The 19434-nt window shown below is 49.0% G+C and overlaps 1 protein-coding gene across 1 annotated transcript in view; it reads left to right on the top strand.

Moving 5' to 3' along the window:
* TAOK1 (TAO kinase 1) overlaps positions 1–19434 on the top strand; it is a 1754180-nt gene that overhangs the window by 450826 nt on the left and 1283920 nt on the right. The window contains exon 5 of the mRNA XM_069615276.1: positions 18032–18077. Within this exon, the coding sequence (XP_069471377.1) occupies positions 18032–18077 (46 nt within the window). The remainder of the gene's footprint in view (positions 1–18031; positions 18078–19434) is intronic.

The raw sequence follows: 19434 nt of genomic DNA, 5'->3' as shown, positions 1-19434 counted from the left end.
CGTCGGCGCCGATTTCCTCGACGCCGATCCTCTCGGCGCCGTTGCCGGTTTTCTCGGCGTCGGCGCCGATTTCCTCGACGCCGATCCTCTCGGCGCCGTTGCCGGTTTTCTCGGCGTCGGCGCCGATTCGCTTGACGCCTTTCGTGTCGGAGGTGCCCCGTGTCACGGGTGTACCCCCTAGGAAGGCTCTGGTTAAGAGCAAGCACTCTCGGGTGCCTTTTCGTCACCTAGAATATATTTCGGAGGCGGATGAGGATTCTGATGGCCTGGTTCCTAGTCTGGTGCCAGATGAAATTGTCTTGGGCAATAGTCAGTTTGACGATTTGAGGCAGTCACTGCATGATGCCAGTGGACTGGACACCTCTCCGGAGGTGGAATTTTGTAGGCCTGAGCCTGGCTCCCATGCCGATTCCTCGTACCGGCGCCTTATGGCTAGGGTGTCTGAGTATCTGGGATGGTCTGCTCCCCCAGGGGAGTTTGTGCAGGATGATCTGACGGACATCCTTGATGTTGGTCCCCCAACTGACCCGGTACTGCCGTTCCATATGGCTTTACAGAGAAGGGTGGCGGCGGCTTGGACTGCTCCGGAGAGTCTCCCGGCGGTGGGCAGATCCTTGTCGCGTAAATACCGTCCAGCCAGTAGCGACCCCTGCTACTTGACCAGGCACCCCACTCCGGAGAGTTTGGTGGTGCAGGCGGCCCCGGCAAAGCAGGCGTCGTACCCTACCATCCCTCCTGATAGGGACGACAAACGTTTTGATGGCTGGGCGAAGAAAGTGTTTTCTTCTGGTGGTATGGCGCTAAAGGCGGCCAACTCCATTTGTGCCTTGTCACGTTTCACACACACTCTGTGGAACTGTGTTGCGTTAGCGGCTGAACATATTCCCGAAGGGGTTGAACGGGAGGGTTTCCTTGCTGTGGTCCAGGATGGTAAGGATGCCATGTGTGAGTCCGTTCAGTCGGGTCTGGACTTGGCTGAATGCGTCAGTAGGTCCATGGCGGCGAGCACCGTGATACGCAGGTTTGCGTGGTTGCGGAAGTCGGGTTTGCTCCTGATGTGCAGTCCCGGCTCCTCAACATGCCCTTTGATGGTGAACACCTTTTTGGCAGCAAGGCTGACGAGAGCCTTGAGAGGTTGCAGACCTCAAAAGCTGCAGCGAAGTCGTTGGGCGCTGCAGTTCGCCAACCTCCGCCTTTTGGTCCTAGGGGACAGCAGTGGAGGGGTGGTTCCTTTCGCTATTACTCATCCTTCAGTAAAGCGAGAGGAGCTGGCAGTCAAAGAGGCCAACGCAGGGGTACCAGAGGTGGACGACAGGGTACCCGTGGTGCCAAGGCCGCTCGGGCAGTTGCCTCTTTGCCCTCGGGTAACGCCGCAGCCGCTCCTACTCAGTCATGAGGCCATGTCCCATGGTTCGCCGTTTGGGGGAAGGCTGGCGCAGCATCTTGTAGAGTGGCAAGCCATTACTTCAGATGTGTGGGTTCTGGAGATCATAGCCCACGGCTACTGTCTTCCCTTTCGGCACAGGCCTCGCGACAATCCACCGGGGAACCTCTCTTTGAAGTGTCCGTATCCGCTCCTTGCGCAGGAAATTCAAGCCCTGCTGGAGAAAGGCGCTATAGAACTGGTGCCTGTAGCGGAGAGGAACAAGGGATGGTATTCCCCTTATTTTTTGATTTCCAAGAAAGACGGGGGATTGAGACCCATCATGGACTTGCGCGGTTTGAACAAACTCCTCAGGAAGGACAAGTTCAAGATGGTTACTCTCTCTCAAGTCCTCCAGGCCCTTCAGCTTCAGGACTGGTTGGTGTCACTCGACCTCAAGGATGCTTACTTCCATGTGCCGATCCATCCCAAGCACAAGAAGTACCTGAGGTTCGCGGTTGGCGACTCGCACTTTCAGTTTCGGGTCCTGCCGTTCGGATTGACCTCCGCCCCGAGGGTTTTCACCAAGCTCATGGTGGTGGTGGCAGCGCATCTCAGGCAAGGGGGGATTCACGTCTACCCCTACCTGGACGATTGGTTGATCAGGGGGAGCTCTCCCGAGCAAGTCCTGGATCATCTGTCCGTCGCCTGCCACTCCCTCCACAGGCTGGGCTTCTCCCTCAATTTAAAGAAGTCCCATTTGACGCCAACGCAGAGGCTCCAGTACATCGGAGCAGTGCTCGACACTTCCCTGGGGCAGTGTTTTCCTCCCCAGGTGAGGGCTCTTCACATTCAGCAGATGGTGCACAAGTTTCAACTTGCCCAGACGCTCCCAGCGTTCGAGTTCTTGAGGTTGCTCGGCCTCATGGCATCCTGCATTCTTCTGGTGCCAGAGGCTCGCCTGCGCATGAGATCTTTGCAGTGGGCACTCAAGATGCAATGGTCGCAGTCCTCCGGCAGGATGTCGGACCCGATTCAGGTGCCGCCCTCGGTCGCCCAGGACCTTCTGTGGTGGGCCGTCGAAGGCAACTTGATGGAAGGGGGCTCCATTTTGGCTTCCCTGGCCGGAGGTGACGATCGTGACGGATGCATCGCTCACGGGATGGGGAGCTCATGCCAACGAGCTGACAGTCAGCGGTCGTTGGTCTCCGTCGGAGTCCAGACTCCATATCAATCTGTTGGAGCTGAGGGCCGTCAGGCTAGCCCTGAAGGCTTTTCTGCCGACTGTGCGAGGAAGGAATGTCCTGATCCTGACGGACAACACGGTGGCCATGCACTACCTCAGCAAAAAGGGGGGGGCAGGGTCACTTCCTCTGTGCAGGGAGGCGATGCAGCTCGAGTTCTGGGCCATCCAGCAGGAAGTTTCGGTCTCGGCAGTTCATCTGGCCGGAGTCGAAAACGTGACGGCGGACGCTCTGAGCAGGCAGAGCGCGATCTCTCACGAGTGGGAGTTGGCTCAGGAGATTCTCCTGGAGATCTTCGCCCTTTGGGGGACCCCTCAAGTGGATCTCTTCGCCTCCAGTGTCAACCGGAAGTGCGAGAGGTTCTGCTCGCGGGAATTTCCTCCAAAAGGAGCCTTAGGAGACGCGTTCGTGGTGGATTGGTCGTTCCCGCTGCTGTACGCGTTTCCTCCAGTCCCCGTCATCCCGCAAGTGCTGCGGAGGTTGCGGAAGTTCGGTTCCCGGATGATCCTCATTGCTCCGGCGTGGGCTCGGAGGACGTGGCACCCGGACCTTCTCGACTTGTCCATCTGCCCTCCACGTCGTCTTCCCTACCGAGACGATCTGCTCTCACGGGAGGGGGGTCTGGTTCTCCATCCAGAGGTCAGATCCCTCAACCTTCACGCTTGGCTTCTGAAAGGTTGAGGTATAGGGATTGGGACCTCCCTGAAGACGTGATGGAGGTGTTGCTTTCGGCCCGAAGGCCAGCAACTAAGTCTCTGTACCGTTGCCGTTAGTGTAAGTTCTGCGACTGGTGCAGAGTTCGGAATGTGGATCCTTTTGCATGTGACATCCCCATGGTTCTGTCCTTTTTGCTTTCTTTGGCCCACAGGGGCTTGCAAGTGGGTACCATTAAAGGTTACTTGGCGGCGCTGTCCATCTTTAAGCGCTCGTCTGATGAGTGTTCTTACTTTAAGATCCCTTTAATTTCACAGTTTCTGAAAGGGCTCGCTAATGTGTTCCCTCCGTCACCTTTCCTGGTGCCCGGTTGGGATTTAAACCTTGTTCTTAGGTTTCTTATGGGTGCTCCGTTTGAGCCTTTACATTCTTGCCCTTTGAGGCTGTTAACTCTGAAAACTGTGTTTTTAGTTGCGGTTACTTCCGCTCGCAGAGTGAGTGAGTTACAGGCACTTTCAGTTAAGCCACCCTTCACTGTTTTCCTCAAGGACAGGGTTGTCCTTCCGTGTTCGTCCTTCTTTTCTTCCGAAGGTAGTGACGGAATTTCATTTGGCCCAGAAGGTTGTTCTTCCGGCATTCTATCCTCCTCCGCATCCTGGTAAGGAAGAGGAGAGGCTCCATAGGCTTGATCCTAGGAGAGCTTTAAGCTTTTATGTTTCACGCATGTCCCGGGTCAGAGTGGATGATAAACTCTTTATTGGTTACGCTGGTAAGCGTTTGGGGCAAGCTGTGACGAAACAGACTTTGTCCTGCTGGATTATTTTGGCCATCTCGGAGTGTTACCGCTTGGCGGGTAAGGACCCACCGGCTGGCTTGCGGGCCCATTCTACCAGGGGTGTGGCTGCATCTACTGCGCTGCAGAGGGGTGTTCCTATTCGCAACATCTGTGATGCAGCCACCTGGGCTTCAGTACATACATTTGTACGGCATTATTCCCTCGATTCCATCAGAGGGCAGGATCTGGCCTTTGGCAAGGCGGTCCTTTGCTCTGCTATTTGATTGGCTATTCTAAATTTTGTTTATAAATTCTTTCCCTCCTCCTTGCTCTGGTACTGCTTTGGGAGTCTGTCATAGATATGGAATACGTCGGAGGACCCAATCCCCTCGAAGAACAAGTTACTTTCTTACCTGGTAACGTTCTTTCGATGGGATGGTCCGACGACGTATTCCATATCGCTCCCGCCCTGCCTTCCCCGCTGCAGAATTTCTTTTGCGATTGCAGCTTACGTTCCGCAAGGCTTTGTGTCTGACTGGCAGTTGACTTATGTCACACGTTCTGGGGGAAAAAACTACAACTGAGGCTACAGGCGTCGTGCGTCCTACTTATCACATCGGATGACGTCGGAGGAGGTCCTCGACGTCGGCGCATCGACGTCATCGACGCAGGACGCAGACGCCGGAAAAGTTTCCGAAGCAGCACAGCTGTGGTGATTACCTGTCATAGATATGGAATACGTCGTCGGACCATCCCATCGAAAGAACGTTACCAGGTAAGAAAGTAACTTGTTCATCTATATGAAATGCATTCTGTGCAGCAGTGGACGTTTGCTTCCAATTCTCGGGGAAACATTCATTTCTGAATATAGTCTGCATTTTCTGAAACACTGGAAAAACATGAGCTTGTTGCCCAGGCCAGTCAAGTTTAGTTTTTAATTCTGCAGGCTCCCAAAGAGACAGAGTGTTTACTTGTCGCGGCATTCCCCGGAATACATTGGTCGGGTCTTTATGAAATGGTGTCAGCAGGTGACCTTTCTGGAAAAGTACTAGTCTGTAGTTGTGTAAGGTAGATTGGGGAGCATCAGACGAGGCTGGCAAAGAGACACACTGCTTCAGCTGAACTGAGACAGTGGACGCATCAAATCTGGTTCCAGCCCTGTTGTGCTGTCTCTCTGTGGCAAGCCTCGTTTGAGAAGCTGTCCAGTGAAGTTCTTGGCATGGATGAAGTGGTGCCAACGGTGATGTAACCTTTTTTTCAAACTCTGCATTTTATTTTGTAATGTTTATTTCAGTTAGTAAATGGCCATACAAGTGCCCGTTTTCTAATCCCTGAGAGGGAGTCAATTCTTGCGACTGCAAGAGTACATTGCCTTCTTATTCAGTGTATTAGGGAAAATAATAAGATAAATGGACATCTGTGCACTGATATTTGGGAGAGCAAAACGGCCATGGGTAAACCTGTTCTTGAGGGGACTCGTGCCCATACAGTCAGAGGCAAGGCGCGTGTCTTGGGATGTCATCAGCAATGCTGCTACTTGGGCTACTCCGGCTGCCTTCTGTAAGCACTACTCACTGTACACCAGCTCCAGGCGTGATGCAGAGTTGAGTCAGGCAGTTCTGAAAAAGCTTTTTTTCTTTGTCCTAGTTAGGAGGCAGGCTTTCACAGCTCCACCCTGTTTCTTCGGTGGAATCGCCCACAAGGATGAGGAAAGGGGGTGGGACGTATGAGTAAAGTTAGTCAACTTAGTGACTAGAGTACTTGCAGGCCATAGTCCCCTATACACCCCCCTCCTCCCCCCTGCTATTATGCCAAGGGCTAATATGTAGAAGTGTAACCAGGTTCCTGAGCGTCAGATGTGTTCCAAGGGGCCAGCGGGCAGGGCCTCATGGGCTTTCCCACACCCGAGCTTGCGCCCTGTGTGCTGTACTAAATTTAAAGGAGGAAGCTCAATTTTTCACAGCCAAAGGTTCTGATCCTGTCCCCATGTTGAGGACGCCCACAACCGATGGAGGAAAGGGGGCTATGGACTATTAGTACTCTAGTCATTATGGTGAATTACTTTTAATTTCTCCTGCCTCTACAGCCATCCCCAACAGACATCTGGCCCAGTTCATTCTGCCAGAGATTTTGAACTTCACTCACCCGTGTCTGAATTTATATTACCACAAACTAGCCATGGCAAAAAAGGTTTGTTAGGGAGAATTCTCAATGTGCTAATTCGCTCTACCTTAGAGACCCCCAGCAACTTAGCTGGATTTTGAGGACTTGATTTTTTTTCCTGTGTTCCTGGATACAACTCTGAGTTGATTCAAGCACCCCCAGGCCTCCCAGTAAATGGAAGCAGAAGGAGACAAGGAAGGCCAGAGAGCTCACTTTAAATGACTCTTAGTGGGCTGTTACAGAAGAATATAGAACACCCATTCCACAGGAAAAGCCAGCTTCTATTTCCATGGAGACCAAGGGGAAACCCAAAGGCTCAGGAAACAAGAAAGATAGCACTCCTGTGCATCTAACAAGGACATCCCCGAGAGGACATTTCAAAGTCACACCTGTGACTATTTCACCAGCTGAGGCGGAGTATGAGAACCAACCAGGAGAGGTTGAATCAGCTACTGGAGATTCAGAGCTGGAAGAAGACTGTCCCCCTGTTGGAGATCTGGATCCTAAAGACTATCCTGAGCTGCAGTCTTTACTGGCAGAAGGTGCCCCTGTAGGGCAGACTTCAGCAGAGGTCAAAGTGTCCTTCTCTTAAAGGACTTCACCAACAGGCAGCTTTGTAGCTGGAAGGGCAAGAGCCATGGAAGCACAGGTTATACTGGGAGGATGGCCTTCTCTGCAGTGAACCTACTGAGTCTACCCCAGGAGACTGCAGGAGATTTGTAGTGCCCCAGGAGGTGAGACCTCAGTTCCTACAGTTAGCCCATGAGATTCCTTTAGCTGGTCACTTAAGTTTTAAGAAGACCAAGGAAAGGATTTCTCTATATTTCTGCTGGCCTAAATTGGGGTCTGATGTAGATAAATTCTGTAGGAACTGTCACACTTGTCAGATGACTGGCAAGAGTGGAGCCAAGAATGTGGCACCTTTAGTGCCCCTCCCAGCTGTGGGAGTTCCTTTTGAGAGGGTAGGAATCTACATTGTTGGTCCCTTAGACCCTCCCACATCTTCAGGCAACCGATATATATTGGTTGTGGTAGACCGTGTTACCAGGTATCCTGAAGCTATACCTAGGAGGACTCTTACTGCTCAGGCCTTTGTTAAGGCCCTACTTGGTATTTTTACCAGAGTAGGTTTTCCTAAGGAGGTTATCTCTGACGGGGAATCCCATTTTATGTCCCACTGCATGCAGACCATGTGGAAAAACTGTGGAGTGACCTATAAGTTCTCAACTGCCTACCATCCCCAGACGAATGGGTTGGTAGAGAGGTTTAATAGAACTATGAAGAGCATGATAGGTGCTTTAAAACAACCCCTCAGAAGAAAGTGGGACCTTCTACTTCCATGCCTTCTTTTTGCTTATAGAGAAGTCCCTCAAGAAGGGGTTGGATTTAGTCCCTTTGAGCTTCTCTATGGTCATCCAGTTAGAGGTCCATTGGCCCTAATCAAAGAAAAGTTGGAGAGTGCTCCTTCCTACAAGCCAGTGAGAGTCACTGACTATGTGTTAGATTTCCGAAGGAGAATGACACACATGATGATAGAAGCTTCAGAAAACTTGAAAGCAGGTTAGGCTCTGGTGAAACATTGGCATGACCAGAAGGTCAACATGGTTGAGTTTGCTCAAGACCAGCTAGTTCTTGTTATGATACCTACAACGCAGAGGGCCCTACAGGACAAATGGATTGGACCCTTCAAGATTGTGGGAAAACTTGGAGGTGTCCATTATTTGGTGGACTTAGGCAATCCTAAAGAGGCCCCCAGTGTCTTTCACACCAACTGACTAAAGGCCTATGTCTCGAGACCAGAACTGGGAGCTTTGCTTCTAGCCTCTGATCAGGAGGAGAGTGAGCCTCAACCTGACCTCCTCAGGGGACAACCTTTAGATGGAAAGATAGAAGGGGTTAATCTCTCTTCTGATCTGACACTAGAACAGGAGGAGTGCAGAGCTCTTTTAAATCAGTTTGCCCCTCTGTTTTCACTATCACCAAGCTTGACCCCTTTGGGCCAGCATGAGATTCTCACTGGTGACTATTTACCTGTTAAAAGCAGAGGTTACAGAATGTCCGACCATGTAAGAACCAACATAAAGGAAGAGGTCAAAAAGATGCTTGATCTCGAGGTAATAGAGCCATCTACTAGTCCTTGGTCTAGTCCAGTTGTGCTAGTACCAAAGGCAGGATCCAAAGAGTTGAATTTCTGTGCAGGCTATAGAGCCCTTAATGCAGTTACGAAGACTGATGGCCATCCTTTACCTAGGACAGATGAACTGGTGGACAAGCTTGGTTCAGCCAAGTACCCCAGTACATTTGACCGAACCTCAGGCTATTGGCAAATAGCTCTGACAGACCATGCCAGGGAGAACTGCATTTTCGACCCCAGCAGGCCTCTACCAGTTTAAGGTTGTGCCTTTTGGATTAAAAAATGCACCTGCTACGTTCCAAAGGAGGGTGAATCATGTTCTGAATGGGATGGAGGACTTCTGCTTGGCATACTTGGATGACATTGCAGTGTTCAGCCCTACTTGGAAAGAGTATATTGACCACTTAGGATATGTATTGCAGGCTCTTGAGCAGGCCAATCTGATCATAAAGGCAAGTAAGTGTCAAATTGGTCAGAGTAAAGTGATCTACCTTGGACATGAGGTAGGAGGACGTGGAATAGGCCGTTGCCTAGCAAAGTACAAGCTGTACAAGACTGGGCCACCCCTACTATTCAAACCCAAGTGAGATCCTCCCTAGGCCTCACTGGTTATTATAGGAACTTCATAGAGAACTATGGGACCATATCTTCTCCCTTTTAAATATGATCTCCTCACCCAAATTCCCCAAGAAGGTCAGGTGGAATGAGTGCACTAAGGCATTTGAAGGACTTAAAGCCCGTTGTCAATCTCATGTCTTAAAAGCTCCCGACTACAGCCAATCCTTTATTGTACAGACAGATGCTTCCAATACAGGTATATATGCAGTTCTGATTCAGCTGGATGAGAAAGGCAGGGAACACCCAATCTGCTTTATCAGAAAAATGAAGGAACCTGAAACAAGGTGGGCAACCATAGAACGAGAATGTTTTGCCATTGTGTGGTCTTTGAAGAAGTTAAGACCATACTTGTATGGATCTACTTTTGTGATTCAAACGGTCCACCAACTCTTGAAATGGTTAATGCAGATGAACGGGGGGAAATCCTAAATTGTTAAGATGGTCAATCAGCCTACAGGGGTTTGATTTTACCATTGAACACAGGTCAGGGTGTAATCACCAAAATGCTGATGGTCTCTCCAGAAAGTATGACCACGTGTTAGGTTGAATTCTCAAAAATGTGCAAAATTCCCTCTACCTTAGAGACCCCCACGAACTTTGCTGGATTTTGAGGATTTTATTTTTTTTCCTGAAGAGCATGAGCCTTTTTCCCACTCACATGCATTTTGATGTGAGTTTATACACTTTATTTTTTGTTGAGTCTAATCAACTCCATAGGAATCATCTTTTACAATTGTCACAAAGCACCTTCAGTGCAGTGCGACAGGGAAGTCTTCCAGATTTCCCAAGGTTTAAATACCGTCTCTGGGATCAACTACTGTTTCCCAGAACAGAGGAGTGAAATTGACTTCATTTAGTCCTGCACATTTCTAGACCCAGCACACCCTATCTTACAATAGTGCTGGATGGGTTACTTAGTATCCCCTATGTCTAGTTACTCATGTAACAGTCAAATGTTACCCTTTCCTCTCAGAATGGCTGGTGGCAGTGGTTTTACAATGAACTATGATTTACCCCGACCTCAAACTGTTCGCAGCTCTGGTAACGTTAAATTGCAGGAGCCATGTTTTTCAAGATGGCGCCTGAGCCTCCTTTGTTAAAACGGTTCCTGGTCTTCTTTTTTCGCCATTTCCGTGTGGAAAGGTCCTTCTCGAGTTTTTCTCTGCACACCAAACCAGGTTTGGTCGCTTTGTTCATTCGCCTTTGGCGGTCTTTAGGAGTGAAACCCGCCTCTGGCTCAGAGTTTCTGGGGTAGTCGGGAAGTGAGGGAGGTACCCGAAACTCCCTGTACTTCGTCTCCTCGGAGACCCAAATGCACTCTGTGGTGATTGGCTGGCTGACTGTCCGGCATGGACAGCCACCATGCTGGGTGAGTGGCAGCTAGGTTGGAATGAATGGGAGAGAACTGAATAAAAAGCGAGTCTCTTGGCTTGGAAGGCAGAGTCGACTACTGGACGAAGGAACCGAAAAAGAGCTTGAAGAGGATGGCTGCTGCAAATCCTGGATCGTTGGTTTGCCTGGTGAAGTGCTGTAGCAGGTCCGAATCGGCAAGTTTGCATCGACAGAGAAGCCCTGCAAAGGACGACAGCTGGTAGGACCAATCAACTCCCAAGTAAGCCACCTGGATACCCATCGCAGCGCTGGTTGAATTTCCTCAGAGTTGCTGCAGGAAACCGTAGAGCCAGGGATAGGGACACCAGATTGTGTGCGTTGCGTGTAAGCTGGCCTAAAGCTTTTGGAAGATCCTCCGGACTCCCGCAAAGCAGGACTGACCAAGCCTGACCCCCCTCAGTCAAGTGCGGGACCTCCGATGTGAGTATAGTCCACCTTGACAGCCAGGAACAGCGCTTATTGCTATTTGCTGTACCGCAAGGAGCTGAAATGCGAAACAGCCACTGAAAGTAAAGTTTGCTGGTTACCAGCTTTGAGCGTGCCAGTGCAGTGCAGGAGACACCCAGCGTCCTCCCTCTTGTCCACACGACTGAAGCCCAGGAACAGTGAGCTGCAGAGCTGTACAGGAACAGAAGTCTTCAGCTGCATCTTTTTCTTCTTTACTAAGGTACTGTAAAAACTAACTTGCCTCTTAATGTGGAAGTGCTTGTAACATCTGCAACTCACAAACCTAACAAGCTTGTGGCCCTAGGTTTGATTCTTCTTGTTTTCATAGACTCCTAAGAACTTGTGCAAAGACTTTTCCATTTATTTACCTGAAGTGCTGCATCCTATACAAAGACTTTGGCCTATTGACTTTGGCTTAGCCTATTGAATTGAATGACTCTTCTCAGAGCTACCTGAAGTATTTGTCCAGCTTATGACTATTTATATTTCTTGTGTTCTAATAACTTTTGCCTTTAACTTAATTTTTAAAGAGTATTCTGCATGCCAACCATAAGGTATTAATGTCCCCAACACCCTTGTTACTGAAGTCACCTGTGGGTGTAGTTTGTCTGTGTGCCATCCTAAAAAAAGGCTCTTGTCTGATCCAGAAACTCTGTGTAAAGTATTCAAGTATATTTGTGTTACTATTCTATTGCTCCATTCTGAACAAGGCTTTATAACTGACTGATAAATTGTTTATGCAAGAAACCTTGAGTGTACGAGTTTATTTTAATACTTGTCACTGTGAATCTTTGTAACTCAGCTACAGCTGACGTTTCCCCTCTTGAGATAAGCCTGGCTGCTCAACATACTACCAAAACTGTATAGTACAAGCTTATACCAATGATTGGGTTGCCTACACCTGTAGTCCTAGTTGTTTTTAGTGTTTCCAGAGGGTACTGCATTCAAACTTTGCCCAACATATTGCGTCACAGTGGTAAAGGCACTGAGATGCAAGTGATACTCCATAATAAACTGTTCTAATGGATCACCATGGGGTGTGGAACGTTTGGACTGATTCCTCGTATTAAGGGGCAAGGGTCCGAACATTCCTTTACGCAAGGTCTGAAAGCGGTCAATCTTGTGAAGTGATTGTAAAAATTAATTCATTAGTAATGCCGCCTTAATGCACCATCATAATACTGGTTATTTAAATGATGAATATTAAATGGTTTGGGGATTTACGTTTTATTTTAAATGTACAGAGCTGGGTAAGTAATTGCAATGGCCCATAGCAGCTGCTTTTGTCTGTATTGCAATAGTTTCTTCTCCTTTTTAGTTAAGATAGTGTTTTGATAACATTTCATGATGTATTCTTTGTTCCCAAGCAACAGACTATTGTAGCCCTCCACAATGTGCAGTGTATAAATACTTTTTGTTTAACTCTTCTCATATAAAAACATGGAATAGAACTCCAGTAATGTTACTTTCGAAGGGATTGTGTCCTCCAACGTATTCCTTATCTTTGATAATACGTTTCCAGCTTGCTGGCCTCGGAATTGTTTTCTGTAGAGGGCGCTGCGTGTCGACGTCCGCCGAGTCGATGTCCCTCGACGGCCACCGTATCGGCGCCGACGTCACCATGCCCATAAATAGCCACGCGCTGCGTCCGTTGCTCAGTTCCGTTTTTCCGTGCTTCGTGGGGCCTCGGAACGTCGTTGCTCAGTTCAGTGAGGACTGCATGTCCATGGCGGCGAAAGCCTTGAAGGAGCCAAAGGGGAAGCTCGAGAGAGGTAAGTCAGTTAAAACCTCCTCGAAAGTTTCGTCGGCTGAGCCGAGGCATTCGTCTCCTCGCCGTCAAACATTCCCATTCTAGATCTCGAAGCAGCTCCCATCATTCGTCGAGATCTAGACACTCCAAAAAGAGATGTCGAAGGTCCCATTCCTCGTCGTCTTCTGGGTCCCCAGAAAGAGTCTCCTGTCCCACCAAACACAGTTCTCAAGCTGAGTGGGAGGAATTCAGAAAGAAAATGTTAAGCGTCTTCGAGAACGCGGCCTCGACCCCCTCGAAGACAGCTGAGGGTGAATACCCCAGGTGAAAAACCCAAAAAATCAAAATGCCGTGAGTCGCAGCACCCGGCGAAACATTCCACCCGAGAGCGCCATGAGCCATCGGGTAAGAAAGCACCGTCTTCGCCGTCGTCGAGGATTCCTTCGACGCACGGATCAGCGCCATCAACGCCGTTGTCGAAGGGTTCCTCGACGTCGACGCCGATGAAAGAGAGGACCAAGGCCACCCCAAAGCCAATGGTGATTTCAAGGGCCTCCGGCACGACGCCGAGACCGTCGTCGATGCCCTCGAGTAGGATCCCGATCCTCTCGAGTTCTTTGAGTCCCATTCCAGTTTTTTCGACGCCGTATTCGGCGCCTTCGAAGCCTGTTACATCGGCGTCGACGACATCGACGTTTTCTCGTCCAATAACGACGAGTTTGGCTCCTTCTGCCTTAGAAATGGGGTTTACTCCATTTCAGAGGTCAGAATACCCTGGACTTTCTTCAATTTATGAGGAAGGGGAAGATTCTGACCAGGAAACATTCGGATTACAGACCACACTGCCTACTGCAGAGGATTTCACCTCTAAGAAGGCTGAAGGAGCTACAGGAGTCCCTACATGAGGCAAGTGGGCTGGACACTTCCCCAGAAGTGGAATTTAAGCCAGACCCAGGGGAACATGCCGAAACACCATATAGAACCCTGATGGCAAGAATAATTGAGTTTATGGGTTGGTCTGCGCCTTCACCTGTTTTCCACCAGGATGACCTAACAGATATATTGGACAAAGGCCCACAGGAGGACCCGGTGGTCCTCTTCCATACAGCCTTACAAACAAAAATTGCATCTAATTGGGAAACTCCTGAAGTTATCCCTGCAGTCAATAAAAGATTGTCAACCAAGTATAGGGTAGTGGCTGCTGACCCTGAATACCTGTCAAAACACCCGACCCAGAGAGCCTGGTAGTTCAAGCGGCAACTTCATCCAGCAGTAGGACCCCTTACCCTACTGTCCCACAGGATAGAGATAAGAGGTATGACTCTATGGCAAAGAAAGTCTTCTCTGCCAGTAGTATGGCGTTGAAGTCCATCAACGCCACCTGTACGCTCGCCAGGTTCAGTCACACACTATGGGAGTGTGCTTCATCAGCGGCTGACTGCATACCCGAAGGAGAGGAAAAGGAAGCCTTCCTTAACATTATTAAAGATGGCAAAGATGCCATGTGCAAATCACTTCAAACTGGCATCGATTCCGCTGACAGTATCAGCAGGGCCATGGTTGCAAGTACAACAATCCGCAGGCATGCGTGGTTGTGAAAGTCGGGCTTTGCCCCTGATGTACAGGCCAGACTTTTGAATATGCCCTTTGACGGCTCTTCATTATTCGGGAAAAAGGCTGATGACAGTCTGGAAAAGTTAGACTTCTAAAGCAGCAGCAAAATCCTTAGGAGCTGCTATCCGCCAAACTCCTTTTCGCCCCTCAGGAACCTCTGGGAGAGGGAAGTCCTTTCGCTATTATTCCGCATTCGGGAAAGGCAGAGGACAGCCGGCTCAAAGAGGCCAAAGGAGATCCACCCGAGTTGGACGGGTCAAAAGTACTAAGACCGCAGCAGCAGCAGGTGCCTCTTTACCCTCGGCATCTGCACCAGCCGCCCCCAAACCACTCTGAGGCCTTCCCACACAATACACCTGTAGGGGGCAGGTTAACTCACCATCTGACGGGATTGCAAGCTATTACGTCAGATGCTTGGGCGTTGGAGACAGTTGCCCAAGGTTACTGCCTACCATTTCTACATATCCCTCAGAGTCATCCACCGGGGAACAGCTCTCTAAAAGTTCCAGATCTGCTCCTCTTGCAGGAAATTATAGACCTGCTAGAGAAAGGTGCCATAGAACCGGTACCTGTAGCGGACAGGAACACGGGCTGGTACTCCCCCTACTTTCTCATACCAAAGAAGGACGGAGGACTGAGACCCATCCTGGACTTACGAGGATTGAACAAGTTCCTCAGGAAGGACAAGTTCAAGATGGTAGCTCTCTCTCAGATCCTTCAGGCCCTCCAGCTCCAGGACTGGCTGGTATCTCTGGACCTTCAGGATGCTTATTTCCATGTGCCAATCCATCTCAAGCACAGGAAATACCTGAGGTTCGCAATTGGCGGCTCTCATCAATTTCGAGTTCTGCCATTTGGGCTGACCTCCGCCCCGAGGGTCTTCACCAAGCTGATGTCGGTAGTGGCGGCGAGTCTAAGGAGGGAAGGGATCCACGTCTACCCCTACCTGGACGATTGGCTGATCAGGGCCGTATCTTCGGAACAGGCCCAGACCCAGCTAGATTATGTCTGCCACTTCCTTCACAGACTGGGCTTCTCCCTCAATTTAAAGAAGTCACAGATGATACCATCACAGAGACTCCAGTTCATTGGAACGGTCCTGGACACTTCCCTGGGAAAAGCCTCGCCACCAGAGGTGAGGGCTCAAGATATTCTAAAGATGGTCACTAAGTTTCAAAATGCCCAACGTCTCCCAGCCTTCGACTTTTTGAGGTTGCTAGGCCTCATGGCATCCTGCATCTTCCTTGTGCCAGAGGCTCGCCTGAGAATGAGATCTATTCAGTGGGCACTGAGAAGTCAGTGGTCACAATTCTCAGGGAGAATGACAGATCTCCTCCGGATTCCGGACAAGGTAGCCCGCGACCTTCAATGGTGGGCCTATCCAGAGAACATCTTGAAAGGAGAACTGTTTTGGCAACCATGGCCGGAGATAACAATAGTCAGAGACGCCTCACTCACGGGGTGGGGAGCCCATGCCAACGACTTGACCATCAGCGGTCGTTGGTCTCCATCGGAGTCCAGACTACACATCAACCTATTAGAGCTGAGAGCGATCAGACTAGCGCTGAAAGCTTTCCTGCCATCAGTACAGGGGAGAAATGTCCTGATAATGACGGACAACACGGTGGCCATGCACTACCTCAACAAAAGAGGAGGCGTAGGATCACTGCCACTGTGCAGAGAGGCAATGCAGCTCTGGCTTTGGGCAATCCAAGAAGGAATCTCTCTATCGGCAGTCCACCTAGTCGGAGAGAAGAACTTGACAGCGGACGCTCTGAGCAGGCAGAGCACAGTCTCCCACGAGTGGGAGCTAGCTCAGGAAGTCCTTCAAGGGAACTTCGCCCTTTGGGGAACCCCTCAGGTGGATCTGTTCGCCACAAGCACCAACAGGAAGTGCGATCTGTTCTGTTCAAGGGAATTTCCCCCGAGAGGAGCTCTAGGAGATGCGTTCGTAGTGGACTGGGAGTTTCTAATCCTTTACGCGTTCCCACCAGTCCCGGTTATTCCTCAAATGATTAGGAGGTTGAGAAGATTCCGGAAAGCCATGATCCTAATTGCCCCGGATTGGGCCAGGAGAACGTGGTACCCGGACCTTCTAGATATGTCCATCTGTCCTCCAATCCGTCTTCCACTCAAAGAGAATCTTCTCTCGCAGAAGGGAGGTCAGGTTCTCCATCCAGACACCAGAACCCTCAACCTTCACGCTTGGCTTCTGAAAGGTTGAGGTACAAGGATTGGGATCTCCCTGATGACGTCATGGAGGTGTTGCTGTCGGCCAGAAGACCAGCAACAAAGTCTTTATACCGCTGCCGTTGGAACAAGTTTTGCAGCTGGTGTAGGGAAGAGAATATCGACCCTTTTTTATGTGGTACACCAACGGTGTTATCGTTTCTACTCTACTTGGCAAACTCAGGCCTTCAAGTTGGCACTGTAAAAGGCTATCTCGCAGCGCTTTCTATCTTCAAGCGCTCTGCGGAGGAACCATCATATTTAAAAATTCCTCTAGTGGTACAATTTCTCAAGTGTCTAATGTTTACCCTCCAAAACCATTCCAGGTTCCCTTATGGGACTTTAAATGTAGTCTTAAACTTCTTAATGGGCACTCCATTAGAACCACTTCACTCTTGTGCGCTGAGATTTCTCACGCTTAAAACTGTCCTACTGGTAGCACTAACATCTGCTAGGAGGGTGAGTGAGCTACAAGCTCTCTCCTGTAAACCCCCACATACAATCTTCCACAAGGACAAAGTTGTCCTACAGGTGAATCCTAATTTCCTCCCAAAGGTGGTTTCTGAATTTCATATTACTCAGAAAATTACCTTGCCTTCATTCTACCCTCCTCCCCATCCGGGGAAAGAGGAGGAAAGGCTACATAGGCTGGACCCTAGGCGAGCTCTCAGCTTTTACATCAGCAGAATGGCTAGGATCAGGCAAGCAGACCAACTGTTTGTAGGATACTCAGGTCACAAGTTGGGACTACCCATAACAAAACAAACCATCTCCAGGTGGATTATTTTGGCCATCCTGGAATGTTATAGACTAGCAGGGAAAGAGCCACCCCAAAATCTCAGGGCTCATTCAACCAGGGGTATCGCAGCCTCTTCGGCTCTCCAGAGAGGGGTACCGGTCTGGGACATATGTGCGGCTGCCACATGGTCGTCCGCACATACATTCACAAAATTTTACAATCTGGATTCCTCCACTGCTCAAGAGACCTGATTTGGCAAGTCCGTATTACATTTGGTCCATCCCTAAAGGGATACATAACACTATCACTCCCACCTCCAATTACATGCCACTGCTATGGGAGTCTATCAAAGATAAGATATACGGTGGAGGACACAATCCCTTCAAAGAACAAGTTACTTCTTACCTGGTAACGTTTTTTCGAAGGGATGTTCCTCCGACGTATTCCTTATTGCCCCTCCCATCCATCCCCGCAGTGATAACTTCCCTTGTGGTTGCAGCTTACGCTCCTTCAAGCTCACTAACCAATTCAGGCATGACTTTTCTTATGCTACAAAACGGGACTGAGCAACGGACGCAGCGCGTGGCTATTTATGGGCATGGTGACGTCGGTGGCATCGGCGAGGGACATCGACTCGGCGGACGTCGACGCGCAGCGCCCTCTACAGAAAACATTTCCGAGGCCAGCAAGCTGGAAACGTATTATCAAAGATAAGGAATACGTCGGAGGAACATCCCGTCGAAAGAACGTTACCAGGTAAGAAGTAACTTGTTCTTCTACTTTGGATTTATGAATGAAAAGCAATAATCATGTTGATCCGTAAAGGAGAATCCATCAATTTACTTCATTGTACTATATGTAAATTGTGCTGTTATATGCCAAATTATTTGTTTTTTCCCTTTTCAACAGCTTGTAATGGAATACTGCTTAGGATCCACATCAGACTTATTAGAAGGTACCTTTTAATTGTTATTAAACTTTGTTATGGTAGTTGTCTAGGTTGACAGAAGCTATGCAGAGATGACATGTGTGGTACAATCAAACTTTTGCTGCAAAATATTTTGTTTACGTGGGATTGAAATTTGCAGAGCATATTATTTTAGTCCTGCTTTAGTGACAATCGCCTTTTCAATGGTATGTAGTGTTGTGTAATGCTAGATTGTGAGGAAGTGTGCTACTATTTGTGAGCTGCGTGTGTTTGTTCAGTTATGTTTTTTCAATGTTTTAATTGCAACAAATACCACTTGTGACTTCTTAGTGTTACAGATAGAATAGCATTGACATATTTAACAGATGAAAATGGCTGGGAAGACATGTTCCATTGAATAAAAAGCCAAGCCTTAAGGAAAGTGATAAAACGAAAGATCATTTTTCATATGAAGATCATTGTTATACATGCACATTGTTCTGTATATGGGTGGAGATATTCAATCTCTGAACAGCAGAGCAATCTCTCCTTCTTAAATAATAACCTTACAAATGTAACAAACTTGTTACCCCTCATGTTTTTCCAATGTTCACCCACCCAAATGTATCTGCGTGCCGACTGGAGATGTTTTTACATTTGAAGCCTCAAGCATAGAACAACAAGGAGACTGGCAGACTGCTTTGAATGCTAAGTAAAGAAATAACACTACCACTTTAGGGCAGTCAGGACCTATAAGAGTAGATTGATCTACAATACAGTTAGTCCACCTTTCAGCTTAAGCCACTTAGACCATGTCACAACATAGGATTACATGGGTAGGAAATAGTTTTGGTGAAGGCCTTTTTCAAAAGGGGCCATTTAGCATACTATCGCCAAATTGAGACCTAAATGCGCTTCTACCCTTTGCACCCATTGCCAGTTAAGTTGAGATGACTGATGTGACAGTCTAGGAGCAAAATGGTGTTTAAGATGCAATCTAGGTTGTCACCACAAATATCTCCAAATTCTATGTAAACCAGGTCATTGACATAACTGCATTCCCCAGATCTATGGCCCTCCTTATCTCATCGAGGTGTATCATTAATGTCCATCACATTGGCTTTATCTTGTTTCAGGGTCCTCAACCCAACTTCCTTCTCTTTGACCGGCGCCGGCGTCCCTCATCAACCCTCCCCCACCACCCCATCTGCTACTCCCTCTTCAATTCCCTCTGTCTCCCTCGACCCCCCGACTGGTGTACCGCGCACCTGTTCTCCTCCTCAGAAAACCTTCAAAGGTGGAGACTTCGTTCATCTAGCCACACTTAACGCTCGCTCAGCCATCAAACACTCGGCCGATATCTGCCTCCTCATCGAAGACACTGACCTCAGGATTCTCACTCTTA

Source organism: Ambystoma mexicanum, chromosome 9 (assembly GCF_040938575.1).
Source record: "Ambystoma mexicanum isolate Mex_15411 chromosome 9, UKY_AmexF1_1, whole genome shotgun sequence".
NCBI lineage: Eukaryota > Metazoa > Chordata > Amphibia > Caudata > Ambystomatidae > Ambystoma > Ambystoma mexicanum.
This window is presented reverse-complemented; position numbering and strand designations above follow the sequence as displayed.